The sequence below is a fragment of the Musca autumnalis genome, unplaced genomic scaffold (genome assembly GCF_047663935.1).
Source record: "Musca autumnalis isolate F117 unplaced genomic scaffold, ASM4766393v1 scaffold_4, whole genome shotgun sequence".
Lineage (NCBI taxonomy): Eukaryota > Metazoa > Arthropoda > Insecta > Diptera > Muscidae > Musca > Musca autumnalis.
The window spans coordinates 224,063,970-224,087,388 of record NW_027411977.1 but is presented as its reverse complement, the minus strand read 5'-3'; the positions used below and the strand labels follow the sequence as shown (position 1 = coordinate 224,087,388).

Genomic DNA, 23,419 nt, shown 5'->3' with positions numbered 1-23,419 from the left:
CTAGAGCAATTTTAGGCCACAAAACGTGGATTTTTTAAATAAATTTTCTGGAGCACCTTTAGACCACAAAACGTGGATTTTTTAATTAAATTTCCTAGAGCAATTTTAGGCCACAAAACGTGGATTTTTTAAATAAATTTTCTAGACCATTAAAAATAAAATTTCTAATTCCGTCCATCTGCTGTTAAATAATTAAGACATTTTCTTTTAATATTTTATAAAAATTATTTTTTAATAATTGTTTATTTTTGTTGTCTTTTTTTTGTTTTTAATTTTTTCTTTTAAAAATTTTCTTATAACTAAGACATGTATTTTTTACAAAGAAACAAATAATTAAAAGGTATGCCAAAAACGCACACATAGATCATCATTTTAGGTTGGTTGTTGTTCTTTTTTAATTAACAAATACAATTATTAATACAAATTTTAAAATTCTTTGTTTTTGTTGCTAGAACTAATTAAAAACAGTTTACATTCATACAGACTCAAACACACGGTGGGAATTAAATGCAAGGAAAATAGGATGTTACATACATATGTACAATAGAGGGAGATACAATTTATGACAAAATGTTATGAAATAGTTTTGAATAGGATGCATAATAAATAAATTAAATTAATGAAAAAAACAAGAATGATATCACACGCATAAGGGATAACTACATTCACACAAACTTAACCTATATAATGATATTAATATAATATTTTTTGATGATTGAGATTTATAATGAAGAATTTTTTAGATGCTGCTGATACTGTCTTTTTGGTGTTGTTGTCTTTGTGTCCACTTTACAGAGAGACCACAAATTCTTTGCCTGTCTTAAAGTCGGTACACTTGAATTGGGGACAACACTTGGGGAAACTCCATGATGGATCAGCTGGCAATTCTTCACAGCCAGGCATTTCAACATAGGGACATGTCTCAATGTTAATTGTCTGGCTCTCAAGATCACAAGTCAAGGCTGCACAAATGCCTTTGGGTTTGTATTCCTTGTTGGGCAACATGGCGCGACGTGTAAATTTATCAAAACATTTACCGGGATGTGCTGTAAGAAGTAAACGAAAAAAATAGGAAATTAGTTGTAGCTCAAAAATTAATAGTTTTTGTTTAATAATATTAAAATAAAAAATATTAATAATTTTGTAAAAATGTAAAATATTTTGTTAATTTTTCCTTTATTTTTTCATTAATAAAAAATATAAAAAATAAATGAAAATATTTTTTTTTTTTTTTTTTTGAAAACAAAATAAAATTTTATCAAATTTAAGTTTTTATAATTAATATTTATTAAAAATTTTACTAAAAAATTGATTACAAATGTGTAACAAAATTAAAATGTTTTTTTTATTTTTCTTTAAATTAATAACAAATAAGTTGAAAAACGTTTTGCGTATAAAATAAATGAAAATAGAATTTAGGGACAAAAAAATTATAGTGTATCAAAAGCCGTTAACAAGTCATAATTTGTTTTTATTAATGTGATTTGATTTATATTTTTTAGCAATTTTAAAAATATTTTTTTTTCAAAAAATATTTATTAATAAAAAAATTGCCCTCATTAATCACTTTTGGATATTATGAAAAAAATTTTCCTGAAAAAATGCAATTTTACAGAAATTTAATATCATTTCAAAGAACCAAGTTATGAATTTTTAATGCAAAAATACATTTATATTAAAAATTTACAAAAGACTTAAGTAACAAACTTCTTTGAAGTCATTGCTCAGAGAAAATATGCCAGAGAGAACATAAAGGTAAATAATATCAAAAGACTTAAGAACCAAACAGATAAACGGTGTTTTTTACCGGAAGGAAGAGAAAGAGTTAGAGTAAACAACCTTTTCCTGCTTGCCTCTTAAGTCTTTTGATATTATTTACCTTTTGCATTAGTTCTTGGCCTCTCATTGTAATTTTTTTCTGAAAAATTAGTTGAAAGATGTTTGCTTCTTAAGTCTTTTATGTGCTTTTCGGGCAATTTTGTAAAAATTCATAAAAATGACATTTGAATTGATATTTAAATTCTGTAAAATAGTATTTTTTCAGAAAAAATATAAAATATTTTTTCATAAAATCCGAGAGCTGTTCTAGTGTGCAAAGATTTTATTAATCTATCTATATATATAAAAATGGTGTAAAAAATGTATAGTAATTCATAAAATGAGAACGGCTAGGCCGATTTCTGTAAAATTTTTTGTCAGTTATTCGTATTTTCGAGGAGAAGGTCTTTACGGAAGAAGATTTTGGAAAATCTCTCTGGAAAAGTCGGAAAATTGGAAAAATCGAAAATTGAGTTTTTGTATGAAATTTTATTCCTTAATAGCGAGACGAAGTTCGCCGGGTCCGCTAGTTAATAAATAATTTTTGAGAAAAACTAATTTTAAAATTTTCAAAAATATATTTTTTTAAATAATAAGTAATAATCTCTGTCAAATAAAATACAGCCATTATGATAATGGTTTTTTTATTATGATAATGGCTCTTTAAAAATGCCCCTTAAATTTTGTAATTTTTTTCTATTGGCTCTAACAATTATTACACATTTGAAGCTATAACTCAATTATGTATATTCTGCCTATTTAATATTTAAATTTATACAATTGCCAACTAAATTCCCCCATTGTAATATTATTTTCACACTATTAAATATGCATAAAAACAACCGTTAATAATAAACTCAAATAAACATTCTACAAACAAAAGAAAACGTGATTTGTTGAAATAAAACAAAAATAAATACTAACCAGGATTGAATATGGCCCGTTGTGTAAAGACTGCAGCTTGGCTGGAGCTAAAACTGCACAGCACAATAAACAAAAGCAAAAGACCGGCAAGGGTAGAGAAGATTTTGTTGCACGACATTTTGTTAATTGTTATTTTGGTGTCTTTTTGTTTTTAAAATTTTTAATTTTTGCAAATGTTTAATATTTTGCTGGGTTTTTGGTTTAATAAAAAACTTAATTTGTTTGTATTTTCACTTATTTTGTTTTTGTTTTTCTTCTTTCAATTTCTCAATTAAAAGCAGATTCTTTATTTTTTCTTCCAATTTGTTGGATTTCAATTTATTTACGCAGATTTTTGTTTTTTCAAAAGCTTTAGAGTTCAATGATTGGTTTTAGTTTAGCACAGATTCTTGTGTTGTTAACACGTTGAGTTTTGAAGTTCAACTGTTTTGGGCTCGTCGCTGATGCTTACTTTTAAATAAAACAGCACCAATAAAATAAAACATACAATATTCATGTTAAAGGCAAAGTCCGGTATTAATGCGAGAGAGTGAGAGAGAGTTGTTCTCTAAATGACTTTTTGTTTTGCAAAAATAATTTTTTTTTTTTTTTTCTTAAAGCTATGGTATGTGTGGCTCTTGTTTTGATGGCAAAGATACCGGTTAAATAGTTCGTTTTGTTTTTCTATTTTCTTAAATCTCATTCTATATTTAATTCACCTGTATAATAATGACCCTTATGTCCCATAAATCTCCAAAAAATGCAATTAATTATTTAATTTTATATTATTTTGCACCAATATCTCTGGGGCTTCCCTCATCTTATGGCAAAACACGACCTTATTAGGTCATATCCAATCAATAGTTTGCAAATTATAAGTGACTTGGGTGGGAAACCGTTAAGGTTCCTCTATATGAGTAATTCTAAGATTCCTAATGCCGTGACGAAATAAGCAATTGTAAAGATTATAGACAACTTACTCCCACTTTGGCAAAAAATTAAATATATGCACAACAAGAAAACATTGGGGCTTTTTCATATTAATATTATCTATAAATGTAGATTTAAGTTTTTAAGATCTTCTGGACAACAGAAAAAAATTTATTTTAAAATAAATTTTCTAAAGCACATTTAGACAACAAAACGTGAATTTTTTAAATATATTTTCTAGAGGACTTTTCGACCACAAAACGTGGTTTTTTTAAATAAATCTTCTAGAGTGCATTTGGGTAAGAAAATAAAGATTTTTTAAAAAAAATTTGTAGTGGACCTTTAGGCCACAAAACGAGGATTTTTTAAATAAATTTCATAGAGCACCTTCACGCCACAAAACGTTAATTTTTTAAATAAATTTTCTCGAGCATCTTTAGGCCACAAAACGAGGATTTTTTATTTTTTAAATTATTTTTTGGACCATCTTTCTACCACAAAACGTAGATTTTTTAAATAAATTTTCTAGACCACTTTTCTACCACAAAATGTGGATATCTTAAATAAAATGTCTATACCATTTTTTAAATAAATTTTCTAGGCCATTTTTAGGCCACAAAACGTGGATTTTTTAAATAAATTTACTAGAGCACCTTTAGGCCACAAAACGTGGATTTTTTTAAAATAAATTTTCTAGAGCACCTTTAGGCCACAAAACGTGGATTTTTTTAAAATAAATTTTCTAGAGCACCTTTAGACCACAAAAAGCAGATTTTTTAAATAAATTTTCTAGTGGACCTTTAGGTCACAAAACGTGGATTTTCGAAATAAATTTTCTAGTGGACCTTTAGGTCACAAAACCTGGATTTTTTAAATAAATTTTCTAGAGCACCTTTGGATCACAAAACGTGGATTTTTCAAATAAATTTCTTGGGCCACTTTTAGACCATTAAAAATTAAAATTTCTAATTCCAACCTTCTGCTGATAAATAATTAAGACATTTTCTTTTAATATTTTATAAAAATTATTTTTTAATAATTGTTTATTTTTGTTGTTTTTTTTTCAATTTTTTCTTTTAAAAATGTTCTTATAACTAAGACATTTATTTTTTTTTTTTTTTTCAAAAAACAATTAATTTAAAGGTATGCCAAAAACGCACACATAGATCATCATTTCAGGTTGGTTGTTGTTCTTTTTTAAGTAACAAATACAAAATACAAAAATTAATACAAATTTTACAATTCTTTGTTTTTGTTGCTAAAACTAATTAAAAACAGTTTACATTCATACAGACTCAAACACACGGTGCGAATTAAATGCAATGAAAATAGGGTGTTACATACATATGTACAATAGAGGGAGAGACACTTAATGACAAAATGTTATGAAATAATTTTAAATAGGATGCATAATAAATAAATTAAATTAATGAAAAAAACAAGAATGATATTACACGCATAAGGGACGACTACATTCACACAAACTTAACCTATATATTGATATTAATGTAATATTTTTTGATGATTGAGATTTATAATGAAGAATTTTTTAGATGCTGCTGATACTGTCTTCTTGGTGTTGTTGTCTTTGTGTCCACTTTACAGAGAGACCACAAATTCTTTGCCTGTCTTAAAGTCGGTACACTTGAATTGGGGACAACACTTGGGGAAACTCCATGATGGATCAGCTGGCAATTCTTCACAGCCAGGCATTTCAACATAGGGACATGTCTCAATGTTAATTGTCTGGCTCTCAAGATCACAAGTCAAGGCTGCACAAATGCCTTTGGGTTTGTATTCCTTGTTGGGCAACATGGCGCGACGTGTAAATTTATCAAAACATTTACCGGGATGTGCTGTAAGAAAGAAATGCAAAAAATAAAGAGGAAATTAGTTGTTGCTCAAAAAATAATAGTTTTTGTTTACTAATATAAAAACAAATATTATTAATAATTTTGTAAAAATGTAAAAGAATTTTTTTTAATTTTTTAATTAATAAAAAATATAAAAAATAAATGAATTTTTTTTTTTTTTGAAAACAAAATAAAATTTAATCATATTTAATTTTTTATAATTAATATTATTTAAAAATGTTACTAAAAAATTGATTACAAATGTGTAACAAAATTATTTTTTTTTAATTTTTAAATTTAAATTAATAATAAATAAGTTGAAAAACGTTTTGCATATAAAATAAATGAAAATAGAATTTAAGGACAAAAAATTATAGTGTATCAGAAGTCGTTAACAAGCCATAATTTGTTTTTATTTTTTATGTTTTTATTAATGTGATATTATTTACATTTTTTAGCAATTTTAAAAATATTTTTTTTCAAAAATTATTTATTAATAAAAAAATTGCCCTCATTGACAACTTTTGGATATTATGAAAAAAATGTTCCTGAAGAAATGCAATTTTACAGAAATTTAATATCATTTCAAAGACCTAAGTAATGAATTTTTAAAGAAAAAATACATTTATATTGAAAATTTACAAAAGACTTAAGTAACAAACTTCTTTAAAGTCATTGCTCAGAGGAAATATACCAAAGAGAACATAAAGGTAAATAATATCAAAAGACTTAAGAACCAAACAGATAAACAGTATTTTTTACCGGAAGGAAGAGAGAGAGAGTTAGAGTAAACAACCTTTTCCTGCTTGCCTCTTAAGTCTTTTGATATTATTTACCTTTTGTATTAGTTCTTGCCTTCTGATTGTAATTTTTTCTCTGGAAAATTAGTTGAAAGATGTTTGCTTCTTAAGTCTTTTATGTGCTTTTCGGACAATTTTGTAAAAATTCATAAAAATTACATTTGAATTGATATTTTAATTCTGTAAAATAGTATTTTTTCAGAAAAAAAAAATATTTTTTCATAAAATCCAAGAGCTGTTCAAGTGTGCAAAGGTTTTATTAATTAATAAATAATTTTTGAGAATTAATATAACAATATAATAATTTCAAAATGTCCAAAAATATAACAAAAGATATTTTAAATAATAAGTAATAATCTCTGACAAATAAAATAGAGCCATTATGATAATGATTTCTTATTATGATAATTGCTCTTTAAAAATGTCCCTTTATTTTTGTAATTTTTTTCTATTGACTCTAACAATTATTACACATTTGAGGCTATAACTCAATTATGCATATTCTTCCTATTTAATATTTTTATTATAATTTATACAATTGCCAACTAAAGTTCCCCATTGTAGTATTATTTTCACACCATTAAATATTCATAAAAACAACCGTTAATAATAAACACAAATAAACATTCTACAAACAAAAGAAAACGTGATTTGTTGAAATAAAACAAAAATAAATACTAACCAGGATTGAAAATGGCCCGTTGTGTAAAGACTGCAGCTTGACTGGAGCTAAAACTGCACAGCACAATAAACAAAAGCAAAAGACCGGCAAGGGTAGAGAAGATTTTGTTGCACGACATTTTGTTAATTGTTATTTTGGTGTTTTTTGTTTATTATCAAATAAGAACACGTTTTTGCAAATTTTTAGTATTTTGCTGGGTTCTTGGTTTAATAAAACACAATTTGTTTGTATTTTCACTTAATTGTTTTTATTTTTCTTCTTTCAATTTCTCAATTAAAAGCAGATTCTTTATTTTTCTTTCAATTTGGTGGATCAATTTATTTACGCAGATTTTTGTTTTCTTTCAAAAGCTTTAGAGCTCAATGATTGGTTTTAGTTTAGCACAGATTTTTGTGTTGTTAACACGTTGAGTTTTGAAGTTCAACTGAATTGGGCTCGTCGCTGATGCTTACTTTTAAACAAAACAGCACCAATAAAATAAAACATACAATATTCATGTTAAAGGCAAAGTCCGGTATTGAATACGAGAGAGTGAGAGAGAGTTGTTCTCTAGATGACTTTTTGTTTTGCAAAAATAAAAAAAAAAATTGCTTAAAGGTATGGTATGTGTAGCTCTTGTTTTGATGGCAACGATACCGGTTAAATAGTCTGTTTTGTTTTTGTTTTTGTTTTTCTTAAATCTCATTCTATGCTTAATTCACCTGTATAGTAATGACCCTTATGTCCCATAAATCTCCAAAGAAATGCAATTAATTATTTAATTTTATATTTATAATTTGCACCAATATCTCTGGGGCTTCCCTCATCTTGTGGCAAAACATGACCTTATTAGGTCATATCCAATCAATAGTTTGCAAATTATAAGTGACTTGGGTGGGAAACCGTTAAGGTTCCTCTATATGAGTAATTCTAAGATTCCTAATGCAGTGACGAAATAAGCAATTGTAAAGATTATAGTCAACTTACACCCACTTTGGCAAAAAAAAAAAATAAATATTTGCAAAACAAGAAAACATTGGGTTTTTTTCATATTAATATTCTCAATAAATGTGGATTAAAGTTTTTAATATCTGCTGGACAACAGAAGGGAGATTATTAAACAACATTTTTGGAGGACTTTTAGGCCACAAAATGTGGATGTTAAAAACAAATATTTTAGAGCACCTTTAGACCACAAAAGGTGGATTTTTTAAATAAATTTTCTAGAGCACCTTTAAGCCACAAAACGTGGATTTTTTAAATAAATTTTCTAGAGCACCTTTAGGCCACAAAACATGGATTTTTTTAAATAAATTTTCTAGAGCAATTTTAGGCCACAAAACGTGGATTTTTTAAATAAATTTTCTAGTGGACCTTAAGACCACAAATCGTGGATTTTTTAAATAAATTTTCTAGAGCAACTTTAACCCACAAAACGTGGATTTTTTAAATAAATTTTCTAGAGCAACTTTAACCCACAAAACGTGGATTTTTTAAAGAACTTTTCTAGACAATTTTTAGATCACAAAACGTGGATTTTTTAAAGAACTTTTCTAGACAATTTTTAGATCACAAAACGTGGATTTTTTAAATAAATTTTCTAGTGAACCTTTAGACCACAAAATGTGAATTTTTTAAATAAATTTTCTAGTGGACCTTTAGACTACAAAACGTGGATTTTTTAAATAAATTTTCTAGTGGACCTTTAGACCACAAAACGTGGATTTTTTAAATAAATTTTCTAGAGCAACTTTAACCCACAAAACGTGGATTTTTTAAATAAATTTTCTAGTGGACCTTTAGGCCATAAAACGTGGATTTTTTAAATAAATTTTCTAGTGGACCTTTAGGCCACAAAACGTGGATTTTTTAAATAAATTTTCTAGAGCACCTTCAGACCACAGAACGTGGATTTTTTATATAAATATCCTGGAGCACCTTTAGACCACAAAACGTGGATTTTTTATATAATTTTTTTAGACCACTATTAGACCATAAAACGCGGATTTTTTAAATAAATTTTCTGGACCACCAAAAATTAATATTTCTAATTCCATCCTTCTGCTGAAAAATAATTAAGACATTTTCTTTTAATATTTTATAAAAATTATTTTTTAATAATTGTTTATTTATTTTTTTTTTTTGTTTTTCATTTTTTCTTTTAATTTTTTCTTTTAAAAATTATCTTACAACTAAGAAAATAATTAATTAAAAGGTATGCCAAAAACGCACACATAGATCATCATTTTAGGTTGGTTGTTGTTCTTTTTTAACTAATAAATACAAATATTAATACAAATTCTTTGTTTTTGTCGCTAAAACTAATTAAAAACAATTTACATTCGTACAGACTCAAACACACGGTGGGATTTAAATGCAAAGAATATAGGGCCTTACATACATATGTACAATAGAGTGAGTGAAAATTAATGAAAAAATGTTATGAAATAATTTTGAATAGTATGTATAATAAATAAATTAAATTTATGAAAAAACAATAATGATATCACACGCATAAGGGACAACTGCATTCACACAAACTTAACTTATAGAATGATATTAATGTAATATTTTTTGATGATTGAGATTTATAATGAAGAATTTTTTAGATGCTGCTGATACTGTCTTCTTGGTGTTGTTGTCTTTGTGTCCACTTTACAGAGAGACCACAAATTCTTTGCCTGTCTTAAAGTCGGTACACTTGAATTGGGGACAACACTTGGGGAAACTCCATGATGGATCAGCTGGCAATTCTTCACAGCCAGGCATTTCAACATAGGGACATGTCTCAATGTTAATTGTCTGGCTCTCAAGATCACAAGTCAAGGCTGCACAAATGCCTTTGGGTTTGTATTCCTTGTTGGGCAACATGGCGCGACGTGTAAATTTATCAAAACATTTACCGGGATGTGCTGTAAGAAAGAAATGCAAAAAATAGGAAATTAGTTGTTGCTCAAAAATTAATAGTTTTTGTTTATTAATATTAAAATAAATATTATTAATAATTTTGTAAAAAGGTAAAAGAATATTTTTTTAATGTTTCCTTTATTTTTTAATTAATAAAAAATATAAAAATTAAATGAAAATATTTTTTTTTAACAAAATAAAATTTTATCAAATTTAATTTTTTATAATTAATATTAATTAAAAATGTTACTAAAAAATTGATTACAAATGTGTAACAAAATTAAAATATTTTTTTTTATTTTTCTTTAAATTAATAATAAATAAGTTGAAAAACGTTTTGTATATAAAATAAATGAAAATAGAATTTAGGGACAAAAAATTATAGTGTATCAAAAGCCATTAAGAAGCCCTAATTTGTTTTTATTTTTTATGTTTTTATTAATGTGATTTTATTTATATTTTTTGGTAATTTTAAAAATATTTTTTTCAAAATAGTCAGGCTTATTTATTAATAAAAAAAAATTTGCCCTCACTACCAACTTTGGGAAATTATTAAAAAAATTTCCTGAAAAAATGCAATTTTACAGACCTAAGAAATGAATTTTTAAAGAAAAAATACATTTATATTAAAAATTTACAAAAGACTTAAGTAACAAACTTCTTTGAAGTCATTGCTCAGAGAAAATATACCAGAGCGAACATAAAGGTAAATAAAATCAAAAGACCTAGGAACCAAGGAGATAAACAGTATTTTTTACCGGAAGGAAGAGAGAGTTAGAGTAAACAACCTTTTCCTGCTTGCCTCTTAAGTCTTTTGATATTATTTACCTTTTGTATTAGTTCTTGTCCTCTCATTGTAATTTTTTCTCTGAAAAATTAGTTGAAATATGTTTGTGTCTTAAGTCTTTTATTTGCTTATCGGTCAATTTTGTAAAAATTCATAAAAATGACATTTGAATTGATATCTTAATTCTGTAAAATAGTATTTTTTCAGAAAAAAAATATTTTTTCATAAAATCCGAGAGCTGTTCAAGTGTGCAAAGGCTTTATTAATTAATAAATAATTTTTGAGAAAAACTAATTTTAAAATATTCAAAAATATGAAAAAAAAAATATTTTTTAATTAATAAGTAATAATCTCTGTCAAATAAATTAGAGCCATTATGATAATGGCTTTTTATTATGATAATTGATCTTTAAAAATGCCCCCTTTATTTTTGTAATTTTTTTTTATTGACTCTAACAGTTATTACACATTTGAGGCTATAACTCAATTATGTATATTCATCCTATTTAATATTTTTATTTTAATTTATACAATTGCCAACTAAATTCCCCCATTGTAGTATTATTTTCACACCATTAAATATGCATAAAAAATAACCGTTAATCATAAACTCAAGTAAATATTCTACAAACAAAAGAAAACGTGATTTGTTGAAATAAAACAAAAATAAATACTAACCAGGATTGAAAATGGCCCGTTGTGTAAAGACTGCAGCTTGGCTGGAGCTAAAACTGCACAGCACAATAAACAAAAGCAAAAGACCGGCAAGGGTAGAGAAGATTTTGTTGCACGACATTTTGTTAATTGTTGTTCTGGTTTTTTTTAATTTTCAAATAAAAACACGTTTTTGCAAATTTTTAATATTTTGCTGGGTTTTTGGTTTAATAAAACACAATTTGTTTGTATTTTCACTTAATAGTTTTTGTTTTTCTTCTTCTTTCAATTTCTCAATTAAAAGCAGATTCTTTATTTTTTTGTTTCAATTTGGTGGATTTCAATTTATTTACGCAGATTTTTGTTTTCTTTCAAAAGCTTTAGAGCTCAATGATTGGTTTTAGTTTAGCACAGATTTTTGTGTTGTTAACACGTTGAGTTTTGAATTTCAACTGAATTGGGCTCGTCGCTGACGCTTACTTTTAAATAACAGAGCACCAATTAAATAAAACATACAATATTCATGTTAAAGGCAAAGTCCGGTATTGAATTCAAGAGAGTGAGAGAGAGTTGTTCTCAAGATGACTTTTTGTTTTGCAAAAATAAAAAAATTACTTAAAGCTAAGGTATGTGTGGCTCTTGTTTTGATGGCAATGATACCGGTTAAATAGTTCGTTTTGTTTTTTTTCTTAAATCTTATTCTATGCTTAATTCACCTGTATAGTAATGACCCTTATGTCCCATAAATCTCCAAAGTAATGCAATTAATTATTTAATTTTATATTATTTTGCACCAATATCTCTGGGGCTTCCCTCATCTTATGGCAAATCATGACCTTATTAGGTCATATCTAATCAATAATTTGCAAATTCTAAATGACTTGCGTGGGAAAGTGTTTAGGTTCCTCCACATGAGTAATTCTAAAATTCTTAATGCAGTGACGAAATAAGCAATTGTAAAGATTATAGTCAACTTACTCCCACTTTGGCAAAACATTAAATATTTGCAAAACAAGAAAACATTGGGTTTTTTTCATATTAATATTCTCAATAAATGTTGATTAAAGTTTTTAATATCTGCTGGACAACAGAAGGGAGATTATTAAAATACATTTTTGGAGGACTTTTAGGCCACAAATGCGGAAGTTTAAAATAAATATTCTAGAACCCCTTTAAATAATAAATTTTCTGGAGTACGGTTAAACCACGAAACGTGGATTTTTTTAATAAATTTTCTAGAGCAATTTTAGGCTACAAAACGTGGATTTTTTAAATAAATTTTCTAGTGGACCTTCAGACCACAAAACGTGGATTTTTTAAATAAATTTTCTAGACCATTTTTAGGCCACCAAACGTGGATTTTTTAAAATAAATTTTCTAGAGCAATTTTAGGCCACAAAACGTGGATTTGTTAAATAAATTTTCTAGAGCACCTTTAGGCCACAAAACGCGGATTTTTTAAATAAATTTTCTAGAGCAATTTTAGGCCACAAAACGTGGATTTTTTAAATAAATTTTCTAGTGCAACTTTAGGCCACAAAACGTGGATTTTTTAAATAAATTTTCTAGACCATTTTTAGGCCACCAAACGTGGATTTTTTAAATAAATTTTCTAGAGCAATTTTAGGCCACAAAACGTGGATTTGTTAAATAAATTTTCTAGAGCACCTTTAGGCCACAAAACGCGGATTTTTTAAATAAATTTTCTAGAGCAATTTTAGGCCACAAAACGTGGATTTTTTAAGTAAATTTTCTAGAGCACCTTTAGACCACAAAACGTGGATTTTTTAAAAAAATTTTCTAGAGCAATTTTAGGCCACAAAACGTGGATTTTTAAATAAATTTTCTAGAGCAATTTTAGGCCACAAAACGTGGATTTTTTAAGTAAATTTTCTAGAGCAATTTTAGGCCACAAAACGTGGATTTTTAAGTAAATTTTCTAGAGCACCTTTAGACCACAAAACGTGGATTTTTTAAATAAATTTTCTAGAGCAATTTTAGGCCACAAAACGTGGATTTTTAAATAAATTTTCTAGAGCAATTTTAGGCCACAAAACGTGGATTTTTTAAGTAAATTTTCTAGAGCAATTTTAGGCCACAAAACGTGGATTTTTAAGTAAATTTTCTAGAGCACCTTTAGACCACAAAACGTGGATTTTTTAAATAAATTTTCTAGAGCAATTTTAGGCCACAAAACGTGGATTTTTAAAGTAAATTTTCTAGAGCAATTTTAGGCCACAAAACGTGGATTTTTAAGTAAATTTTCTAGAGCAATTTTAGGCCACAAAACGTGGATTTTTAAAGTAAATTTTCTAGAGCAATTTTAGGCCACAAAACGTGGATTTTTAAGTAAATTTTCTAGAGCAATTTTAGGCCACAAAACGTGGATTTTTTAAATAAATTTTCTAGAGCAATTTTAGGCCACAAAACGTGGATTTTTTAAATAAATTTTCTAGAGCAATTTTAGGCCACAAAACGTGGATTTTTTAAATAAATTTTCTAGAGCAATTTTAGGCCACAAAACGTGGATTTTTTAAGTAAATTTTCTAGAGCAATTTTAGGCCACAAAACGTGGATTTTTAAGTAAATTTTCTAGAGCAATTTTAGGCCACAAAACGTGGATTTTTTAAAAAAAATTTCTACAGCAATTTTAGGCCACAAAACGTGGATTTTTTAAGTAAATTTTCTAGAGCACCTTTAGACCACAAAACGTGGATTTTTTAAAAAAATTTTCTAGAGCAATTTTAGGCCACAAAACGTGGATTTTTAAATAAATTTTCTAGAGCAATTTTAGGCCACAAAACGTGGATTTTTTAAGTAAATTTTCTAGAGCAATTTTAGGCCACAAAACGTGGATTTTTAAGTAAATTTTCTAGAGCACCTTTAGACCACAAAACGTGGATTTTTTAAATAAATTTTCTAGAGCAATTTTAGGCCACAAAACGTGGATTTTTAAATAAATTTTCTAGAGCAATTTTAGGCCACAAAACGTGGATTTTTTAAGTAAATTTTCTAGAGCAATTTTAGGCCACAAAACGTGGATTTTTAAGTAAATTTTCTAGAGCACCTTTAGACCACAAAACGTGGATTTTTTAAATAAATTTTCTAGAGCAATTTTAGGCCACAAAACGTGGATTTTTAAAGTAAATTTTCTAGAGCAATTTTAGGCCACAAAACGTGGATTTTTAAGTAAATTTTCTAGAGCAATTTTAGGCCACAAAACGTGGATTTTTAAAGTAAATTTTCTAGAGCAATTTTAGGCCACAAAACGTGGATTTTTAAGTAAATTTTCTAGAGCAATTTTAGGCCACAAAACGTGGATTTTTTAAATAAATTTTCTAGAGCAATTTTAGGCCACAAAACGTGGATTTTTTAAATAAATTTTCTAGAGCAATTTTAGGCCACAAAACGTGGATTTTTTAAATAAATTTTCTAGAGCAATTTTAGGCCACAAAACGTGGATTTTTTAAGTAAATTTTCTAGAGCAATTTTAGGCCACAAAACGTGGATTTTTAAGTAAATTTTCTAGAGCAATTTTAGGCCACAAAACGTGGATTTTTTAAAAAAATTTCTACAGCAATTTTAGGCCACAAAACGTGGATTTTTTAAGTAAATTTTCTAGAGCACCTTTAGACCACAAAACGTATTTTTTTAATAAATTTTCTAGAGCAATTTTAGGCCACAAAACGTGGATTTTTTAAATAAATTTTCTAGAGCAATTTTAGGCCACAAAACGTGGATTTTTTAAATAAATTTTCGTGGATTTTTTAAATAAATTTTCTAGAGCAATTTTAGGATACAAAAGTGCATTTTTTAAATAAATTTTCTAGAGCAATTTTAGGCCACAAAACGTGCATTTTTTAAATAAATTTTCTAGAGCAATTTTAGGCCACAAAACGTGCATTTTTTAAATAAATTTTCTAGAGCAGTTTTAGACCACAAAACGTGGATTTTTTAAATAAATTTTCTAGAGCAATTTTAGGCCACAAAACGTGCATTTTTTAAATAAATTTTCTAGAGCAATTTTAGACCACAAAACGTGGATTTTTTAAATAAATTTTCTAGAGCAATTTTAGGCCACAAAACGTGGATTTTTTAAATAAATTTTATAGAGCAATTTTAGGCCACAAAACTTCAAGTCAAGAATACCTGGAACTTGTTTAGACCTAGAAGTGTTTTGAAAAAGATTCCATCAGTTCCTGTTATTAATTTGTTTACAAAAATACGATAACATTACAATGTTTTTATAATCTATCCCTCTGTGCCGGCCATAAAAACCTATTGACGTCATTATTACAAAGACGCAACATGTAAATAAATTCTTCACCTCCAGAATAGCGCAGCTGTAAACAAGTTTATAATCACCATAATATTTCTTCTGCTGTCTGTCTTTGTTTTTTTTCGTTACGTTCATTCTTCATCATCGTGATCAATCTGGCAGCAAGGAATAATAAGCCATTTCTTTTACAGAATAAAAAAAAAAAATAAACAAAACAAGAACTATACGATGTGACGCACATAGTAAACATAAAAAAGAAATCCAATATCCATAACTTAAGGGGTCATTGTTTTGCAAGGAATTACAATGATACAAAAAAAATAAATAAAAAAATGGAATGAAATTGAAGAAATTAATAAACAGAAAGCAATACTGAATTAATTTTAAGGGGGATAATATTGTAGGGAATGATAACGTGATTGGTGATATACAAACGTATGTAAATATATATTTGTATGTAAATACATATATATTTTGTATATTTATACTTATCAAAAACAACATTGAAAATACGTGAAAGTCATTGTTGAACAAATATTTTTATATTACAATGTCAAATACTATAAACAGTAGCAGGCATACAAGATAACCCTTCAGGTTATCAATACAAAAATTTATTGTAATTAATTTACAACAAAATATTCATATTTACTCTAGTAAATTCTGAAATAGCGCCTTGTCTTAGCCCACAGACAGCTACTGATAACATTTAAACAAATTCAGAATAAATATTTTATTCATTAATTTTGTTATTGTCACAAATAATTTCATTAAAAAAATACATGTTTCATAACTTGTCTGTCTGCCCACCAAGCGGCGTCCATACAACTTGCGCACAGCATCTCCCGTCAAATTAATGAGTTTCGCACATGCTAAATTATGGTTTTGATGGAATTTTAGTTCCTCCCCACCGGATACAGGTTTATTAAGATTTTCAAAAACTATTTGCCGGTTTGAATAACATTTAAAAGATAATTTCACTGCGGCATATTGGCGAGAGAGCTTTGCATATTTTTAAACAAATTATTTCCTCTATATGTATATTTTTTTCTAAATAATTTGCAATTTGGTGTTAGTGCTAAAAAATTTATTTAAAAAATCCACGTTTTGTGGTCTAAAAGTCTTCTAAAAAAATTATTTAAAAAAATCCACGTTTTGTAGGTGCTCTAGAAAATTTAATTAAAATAAATCCACATTTTGTGGCCTAAAAGTGCTCTAGGAAATTTATTTTAAAAATCCACGTTTTGTGGCCTAATGGTGCTCTAGAAAATTTATTTAAAAAATCCAAGTTATGTGGTCTAAAGGCGCTCTAGAAAATTTATTTAAAAAATTCACGTTTTGTGGTCTTAAGGTGATCTAGAAAATTTATTTAAAAAATCCACGTTCTGTGGTCTAAAGGTGCTCTAGAAAATTTATATAAAAAAAATCCAAGTTTTGTGGGCTAAAATTGCTCTAGAAAATTTATTTAAAAAATCCACATTTTGTGGTCTAAAGGTGCTCTAGAAAATTTATTTAAAAAATCCACGTTTTGTGGCCTAAAATTGTCCTAGAAAATTTATTTAAAAAAATCCACGTTTTGTGGCCTAAAATTGCTCCAGAAAATTTATTTAAAAAATCCACGTTTTGTGGCCTAAAATTGCTGTAGACAATTTATTTAAAAAATCCACGTTTTGTGGTCTAAAAGTGCTCTAGAAAATTTATTTAAAAAATCCACGTTTTGTGGTCTAAAGGTGCTCTAGAAAATTTATTTAAAAAATCCACGCTTTGTGGTCTAAAGGTGCTCTAGAAAATTTATTTAAAAAATCCACGTTTTGTGGTCTAAAGGTGCTCTAGAAAATTTATTTAAAAAATCCACGTTTTGTGGTCTAAAGATCCACTAGAAAATTTATTAAAAAAATCCACGTTTTGTGGTAGAAAAGTGGTCTAGAAAATTTATTTAAAAAATCCACGTTTTGTGGTCTAAAGGTGGTCTAGAAAATTTATTTAAAAAATCCACGTTTTGTGGTCTAAAATTGCTCTAGAAAATTTATTTAAAAAATCAACGTTTTGTAGTAGTGAGGTCCTCTAGAAAATGTATTTAAAAATCCACCTTTTGTGGTCTAACTGTGCTCTAGAAAATTTATTAAAAAAATCCACGTTTTGTCGTCTAAAGGTACTCTAGAATATTTATTTGTAACATCCACATTTTGTTGCCTAAAAGTCCTCCAAAAATGTATTTTAATAATCCCCCTTTTGTGTCCAGAAGATATTAAAAACTTTAATCCACATTTATTGAGAATATTAATATGAAACAAGTAAATAGTCGATAAGTACGGCCGGGCCGAACTTTTTATACCCTCCACCATAAAATAGTCTTAATTAAAATGGAATAATTAGGGTCCTTTCACAATTTTAGGTGGAACGACTTTTCGACAATAGATAGACTCCTACTGCCTTCCTGATGGCCCACAAGGTCGCTAACAAAAATTTCATCATAACCATAACCGAAAGTTCGACTCACGGCGGATCTGTCCTTCGGGGTTCATAATATACTCACCAAGGCCTTTCTTCCCCTAGAGGAATTTTTCGTGCCCCAGACTTTCACCTCCATTTTGTTGCACAGTGTAATCTAATCTAATCTAAAAAAATGCGTTCAGCTAGGTGAAAGGTACCACCTACGGGGCTATATCATAGAGTCAACCTATCTTTAAATTTTTTGGCGGAAAAGTTTTATAGCCGCAGGGAACTTCAAGAGTCAAATTGAGGGTAGTTTCATCAAAACAATGTAGACCCTCAAAAATGGACCAATGTTGACGAATTTTAGTGAAGAAATTTCGTGACCACTGAAAATTCCCGAAAATCGGGAGGTACAGTTATATGGGGGGATATACCAAAACATGGACCTATATTGACGATTATTTTTGAATAGATAAAATTTTAGCTAAATTCTCAAAATACCGATCATTACAGCTAGTTCGGTTAAAAATTGCAGCTAAAATTCTCAAAATACCGAAAATCGGGAGATACCGTTATATGGGGGCTATACCAAAACATGGACCTATATTGACGATGTTTGGTGGAGATGTTTCATGACCACTGAGAATCTCAAATGACAAATTACAGCTAGTTCGGTTAAAAATTTTAGCTAAAATGCTCAAAATACCGAAAATCGGGAGGTACTGTTATATGGGGGCTATACCAAAACATGGACCTATGTTGACGATGTTTGGTGGAGATTTTTCATGACCACTGAGAACCTCAAATGACAAATTACAGCTAGTTCGGTTAAAAATTGTAGCTAAAATTCTCAAAATACCGAAAATCGGGAGGTACCGATATATGGGGGCTATACCAAAACATGAACCTATGTTGACGATGTATCGTGGAGATGTTTCATGACCACTGAGAACCTCAAATGTCAAATTACAGCTAGTTCGGTTAAAAATTTTAGCTAAAATGCTCAAAATACCGAAAATCGGGAGGTTCGGTTATAAGGGGGCCATACCAAAACATGGACATATGTTGACGATGTTTAGTGGAGATATTTCATGACCACTGAGAACCTCAAATGTCAAATTGCAGATAGTTCGGTTACAAATTGTGGCTAAAATTCTCAAAATACCGAAAATCGGGAGGTACCGATATATGGGGGCTATACCAAAACATGGACCTATGTCCATATCAAGAATATACATACATTATAGGGTCACAAATGATTATTTCGATGTGTTACAAACGGAATGACAAACTTAATATAATTGGGTATAAAAACCCAATGTTTTCTGGTTTTGCAAATATTTAATTTTTTGCCAAAGTGGTAGTTAGTTGACTATAATCTTTACAATTGCTTATTTCGTCACTGCATTAAGAATCTTAGAATTACTCATGTGGAGGAACCTAAACACTTTCCCACGCAAGTCATTTAGAATTTCAAATTATTGATTAGATATGACCTATTAAGGTCATGTTTTGCCATAATATGGGGGAAGCCCAAGAGATATTGGTGCAAACTAATATAAAATTAAATAATTAATTGCATTTCTTTGGAGATTTATGGGACATAAGGGTCATTACTATACAGGTGAATTAAGTATAGAATGAGATTAAAAAAAAAAATAAAAAGCAAAAACAAAACAAAATATTTAACTGGTATCGTTGCCATCAAAACAAGAGCTACACATACCATAGCTTTAAGCAAAAAATTTTGTTATTTTTGCAAAACAAAAAGTCATCTAGAGAACAACTCTCTCTCACTCTCTTGTATTCAATACCGGACTTTGGTTTTAACGTGAATATTATATGTTTTATTTTATTGATGCTGTTTTATTTAAAAGTAAGCGTCAGCAACGAGCCCAATTCAGTTGAAATTCAAAACTCAACGTGTTAACAACACAAAAATCTGTGCTAAACTAAAACCAATCATTGAGCTCTAAAGCATTTGAAAGAAAACAAAAATCTGCGTAAATAAATTGAAATCCACAAAAATTGAAAGAAAAATAAAGAATCTGCTTTTAATTGAGAAATTGAAAGAAGAAAAACAAAAACAATTAAGTGAAAATACAAACCAATTGTGTTTTATTAAACCAAAAACCCAGCAAAATATTAAAAAATTGCAAAAAAGTATTTTATTTGAAAATAAAAAACACCAAAATAACAATTAACAAAATGTCGTGCAACAAAATCTTCTCTACCCTTGCCGGTCTTTTGCTTTTGTTTATTGTGTTGTGCAGTTTTAGCTCCAGCCAAGCTGCAGTCTTTACACAACGGGCCATATTCAATCCTGGTTAGTATTTATTTTTGTTTTATTTCAACAAATCACGTTTTCTTTTGTTTGTAGAATGTTTATTTGTGTTTATTATTAACGGTTGTTTTTATGAATATTTAATGGTGTGAAAATAATACTACAATTGGGGAATTTAGTTGGCAATTGTATAAATTAAAATAAAAATATTAAATAGGAAGAATATACATAATTGAGTTATAGCCTCAAATGTGTAGTAATTGTTAGAGTCAATAGAAAAAAATTATTAAAAGTACAGGGGAATTTTTAAAGAGTCATTATCATAATAAAACACCATTATCATAATGGCTCTATTTTATTTGACAGAGATTATTTTTACTTATTGTTTAAACAATATTTTTTTTATATTTTTGGACATTTTAAAATTATTTTTTCTCAAAAATTATTTATTAATTAATAAAACCTTTGCACACTTGAACAGCTCTCGGATTTTATGAAAAAATAATAATTTCTGAAGAAATAATATTTTACAGAATTAAAATATCAATTCATATGTAATTGTTATGAATTTTTACAAAATTGCCCGAAAATCACATAAAAGACTTAAGAAACAAACATCTTTCAACTAATTTTTCAGAGAAAAAATTACAATGAGATGACAAGAACTAATGCAAAAGGTAAATAATAACAAAAGACTTAAGAGCCTAACAGGAAAAGGTTGTTTACTCTAACTCTCTCTCTTCCTTCCGGTAAAAAATACTGTTTATCTGTTTGGTTCCTAAGTCTTTTGATTTGATTTACCTTTATGCCTCTCTGGTATACTTTACTCTGAGCAATGACTTCAAAGAAGTTTGTTACTTAAGTTTATTGTAAATTTTTAATATAAATGTATTTTTTCTTTAAAAATTCATTACTTAGGTCTTTGAAATGATATTAAATTTCTGTAAAATTGCATTTTTTCAGGAACATTTTTTTTTTTCATAATATCCAAAAGTTGGTAAATAAAGGCAATTTTTTTATTAATAAATATTTTTTGCAAAAAAAAAATATTTTTAAAATTGCTAAAAAATATAAATAAAATCACATTAATAAAAACAAATTATGGCTTATAAACGGCTTTTGATACACTATAATTTTTTGTCCCTAAATTCTATTTTCATTTATTTTATATGCAAAACCTTTTTCAACTTATTTATTATTAATTTAAAGAAAATTGCAAAAAAATAATTTTGTTACACATTTGTAATTAATTTTTTAGTAAAATTTTTAATTAATATTAATTATAAAAAATTAAATTTGATAAAATTTTATTTTGTTTCAAAAAAAAAATTTTTTCATTTATTTTTTATATTTTTTATTAATGAAAAAATAAAGGAAACATTAAAAAAATATTCTTTTACATTTTTACAAAATTATTAATAATTTTTATTTTAATATTAGTAAACAAAAACTATTACTTTTTGAGCAAAAACTAATTTCCTATTTTTTTCGTTTCCTTCTTACAGCACATCCCGGTAAATGTTTTGATAAATTTACACGTCGCGCCATGTTGCCCAACAAGGAATACAAACCCAAAGGCATTTGTGCAGCCTTGACTTGTGATCTTGAGAGCCAGACAATTAACATTGAGACATGTCCCTATGTTGAAATGCCTGGCTGTGAAGAATTGCCAGCTGATCCATCATGGAGTTTCCCCAAGTGTTGTCCCCAATTCAAGTGTACCGACTTTAAGACAGGCAAAGAATTTGTGGTCTCTCTGTAAAGTGGGCACAAAGACAACAACAAAACCAAGAAGACAGTATCAGCAGCATCTAAAAAATTCTTCATTATAAATCTCAATCATCAAAAAATATTACATTAATATCATTCTATAAGTTAAGTTTGTGTGAATGCAGTTGTCCCTTATGCGTGTGATATCATTATTGTTTTTTCATAAATTTAATTTATTTATTATACATACTATTCAAAATTATTTCATAACATTTTTTCATTAATTTTCACTCACTCTATTGTACATATGTATGTAAGGCCCTATATTCTTTGCATTTAAATCCCACCGTGTGTTTGAGTCTGTATGAATGTAAATTGTTTTTAATTAGTTTTAGTGACAAAAACAAAGATTTGTAAAATTTGTATTAATTTTTGTATTTTGTATTTGTTAGTTAAAAAAAGAAAAAACAACCAACCTGAAATGATGATCTATGTGTGCGTTTTTGGCATACCTTTAAATTAATTGTTTTTTGTAAAAAAAATGTCTTAGTTATAAGAAAATTTTTAAAGGAAAAAATTAACAACAAAAAAACAACAAAAATAAACAATTATTAAAAAATAATTTTTATAAAATATTAAAGGAAAATGTCTTAATTATTTATCAGCCGGAGGATGGAATTAGAAATATTAATATTTGATGGCCTAAAAATGCTCTAGAAAATTTATTTAAAAAATCCACGTTTTGTGGCCTAAAATTGCTCTAAAAAATTTATTTAAAAAATCCACGTTTTGAGGTGTAAAGGTGCTCTAGAAAATTTATTTAAAAAATCCAAGTTTTGAGGTGTAAAGGTGCTCTAGAAAATGTCTTTAAAAATCCACGTTTTCTGGCCTAAAGTTTCTCTAGAAAATTTCTTTAAAAAATCCACGTGTTGTGGCCTAAAATTGCTCTAGAAAACTTATTTAAAAAATCCACGTTTTGTGGCCTAAAATTGCTCTAGAAAACTTATTTAAAAAATCCACGTTTTGTGGCCTAAAATTGCTCTAGAAAATTTATTTAAAAAATCCACGTTTTGTGGCCTAAAATTGCTCTAGAAAATTTATTTTACAAATCCACGTTTTGTGGCCTAAAATTGCTCTAGAAAATTTATTTTACAAATCCACGTTTTGTGGCCTAAAATTGCTCTAGAAAATTTATTTTACAAATCCACGTTTTGTGGCCTAAAATTGCTCTAGAAAATTTATTTAAAAAATCCACGTTTTGTGGCCTAAAATTGCTCTAGAAAATTTATTTAAAAAATCCACGTTTTGTGGCCTAAAATTGCTCTAGAAAACTTATTTAAAAAATCCACGTTTTGTGGCCTAAAATTGCTCTAGAAAATTTATTTAAAAAATCCACG

At 27.5% G+C, this 23,419-nt stretch overlaps 4 protein-coding genes across 4 annotated transcripts; 1 reads left to right on the top strand and 3 right to left on the bottom strand.

Annotated features, from left to right (window-relative positions):
* Positions 1-200: 200 nt before the first annotated feature.
* On the bottom strand, positions 201-3,172 carry LOC141403996 (uncharacterized). Its single transcript, XM_073987164.1, has 2 exons — positions 2,743-3,172; positions 201-1,046 (listed from the first exon to the last, which is right to left on the bottom strand). The coding sequence occupies exons 1-2, from the start codon at positions 2,858-2,860 to the stop codon at positions 790-792; spliced, it is 375 nt and encodes a 124-aa protein (XP_073843265.1). The 5' UTR covers positions 2,861-3,172; the 3' UTR covers positions 201-789.
* A 1,480-nt stretch (positions 3,173-4,652) lies between these two features.
* On the bottom strand, positions 4,653-7,414 carry LOC141403995 (uncharacterized). Its single transcript, XM_073987162.1, has 2 exons — positions 6,987-7,414; positions 4,653-5,507 (listed from the first exon to the last, which is right to left on the bottom strand). Exons 1-2 carry the CDS (start codon positions 7,102-7,104, stop codon positions 5,251-5,253), a joined length of 375 nt encoding a protein of 124 aa, XP_073843263.1. The 5' UTR covers positions 7,105-7,414; the 3' UTR covers positions 4,653-5,250.
* Positions 7,415-9,089: 1,675 nt separating this feature from the next.
* Positions 9,090-11,772, bottom strand: LOC141401288 (uncharacterized). The gene is made up of 2 exons (XM_073981390.1): positions 11,338-11,772; positions 9,090-9,877 (listed from the first exon to the last, which is right to left on the bottom strand). The coding sequence occupies exons 1-2, from the start codon at positions 11,453-11,455 to the stop codon at positions 9,621-9,623; spliced, it is 375 nt and encodes a 124-aa protein (XP_073837491.1). The 5' UTR covers positions 11,456-11,772; the 3' UTR covers positions 9,090-9,620.
* Positions 11,773-19,616: 7,844 nt separating this feature from the next.
* Positions 19,617-22,662, top strand: LOC141401679 (uncharacterized). The gene is made up of 2 exons (XM_073982017.1): positions 19,617-20,354; positions 21,818-22,662. Exons 1-2 carry the CDS (start codon positions 20,237-20,239, stop codon positions 22,072-22,074), a joined length of 375 nt encoding a protein of 124 aa, XP_073838118.1. The 5' UTR covers positions 19,617-20,236; the 3' UTR covers positions 22,075-22,662.
* The last annotated feature ends 757 nt before the right edge of the window (positions 22,663-23,419 follow it).

What these genes read in the sequence shown, in the direction of transcription:
- LOC141403996 (XM_073987164.1), bottom strand. Translation starts at nt 2,860, where the DNA reads ATGTCGTGCAACAAAATCTTCTCTACCCTTGCCGGTCTTTTGCTTTTG. An exon ending in ACGGGCCATATTCAATCCTG is followed by an intron (nt 1,047 to 2,742) that starts GTTAGTATTTAT and finishes TACTTCTTACAG; the next exon opens with CACATCCCGGTAAATGTTTT.
- LOC141403995 (XM_073987162.1), bottom strand. Translation starts at nt 7,104, where the DNA reads ATGTCGTGCAACAAAATCTTCTCTACCCTTGCCGGTCTTTTGCTTTTG. An exon ending in ACGGGCCATTTTCAATCCTG is followed by an intron (nt 5,508 to 6,986) that starts GTTAGTATTTAT and finishes TCTTTCTTACAG; the next exon opens with CACATCCCGGTAAATGTTTT.
- LOC141401288 (XM_073981390.1), bottom strand. Translation starts at nt 11,455, where the DNA reads ATGTCGTGCAACAAAATCTTCTCTACCCTTGCCGGTCTTTTGCTTTTG. An exon ending in ACGGGCCATTTTCAATCCTG is followed by an intron (nt 9,878 to 11,337) that starts GTTAGTATTTAT and finishes TCTTTCTTACAG; the next exon opens with CACATCCCGGTAAATGTTTT.
- LOC141401679 (XM_073982017.1), top strand. Translation starts at nt 20,237, where the DNA reads ATGTCGTGCAACAAAATCTTCTCTACCCTTGCCGGTCTTTTGCTTTTG. An exon ending in ACGGGCCATATTCAATCCTG is followed by an intron (nt 20,355 to 21,817) that starts GTTAGTATTTAT and finishes TCCTTCTTACAG; the next exon opens with CACATCCCGGTAAATGTTTT.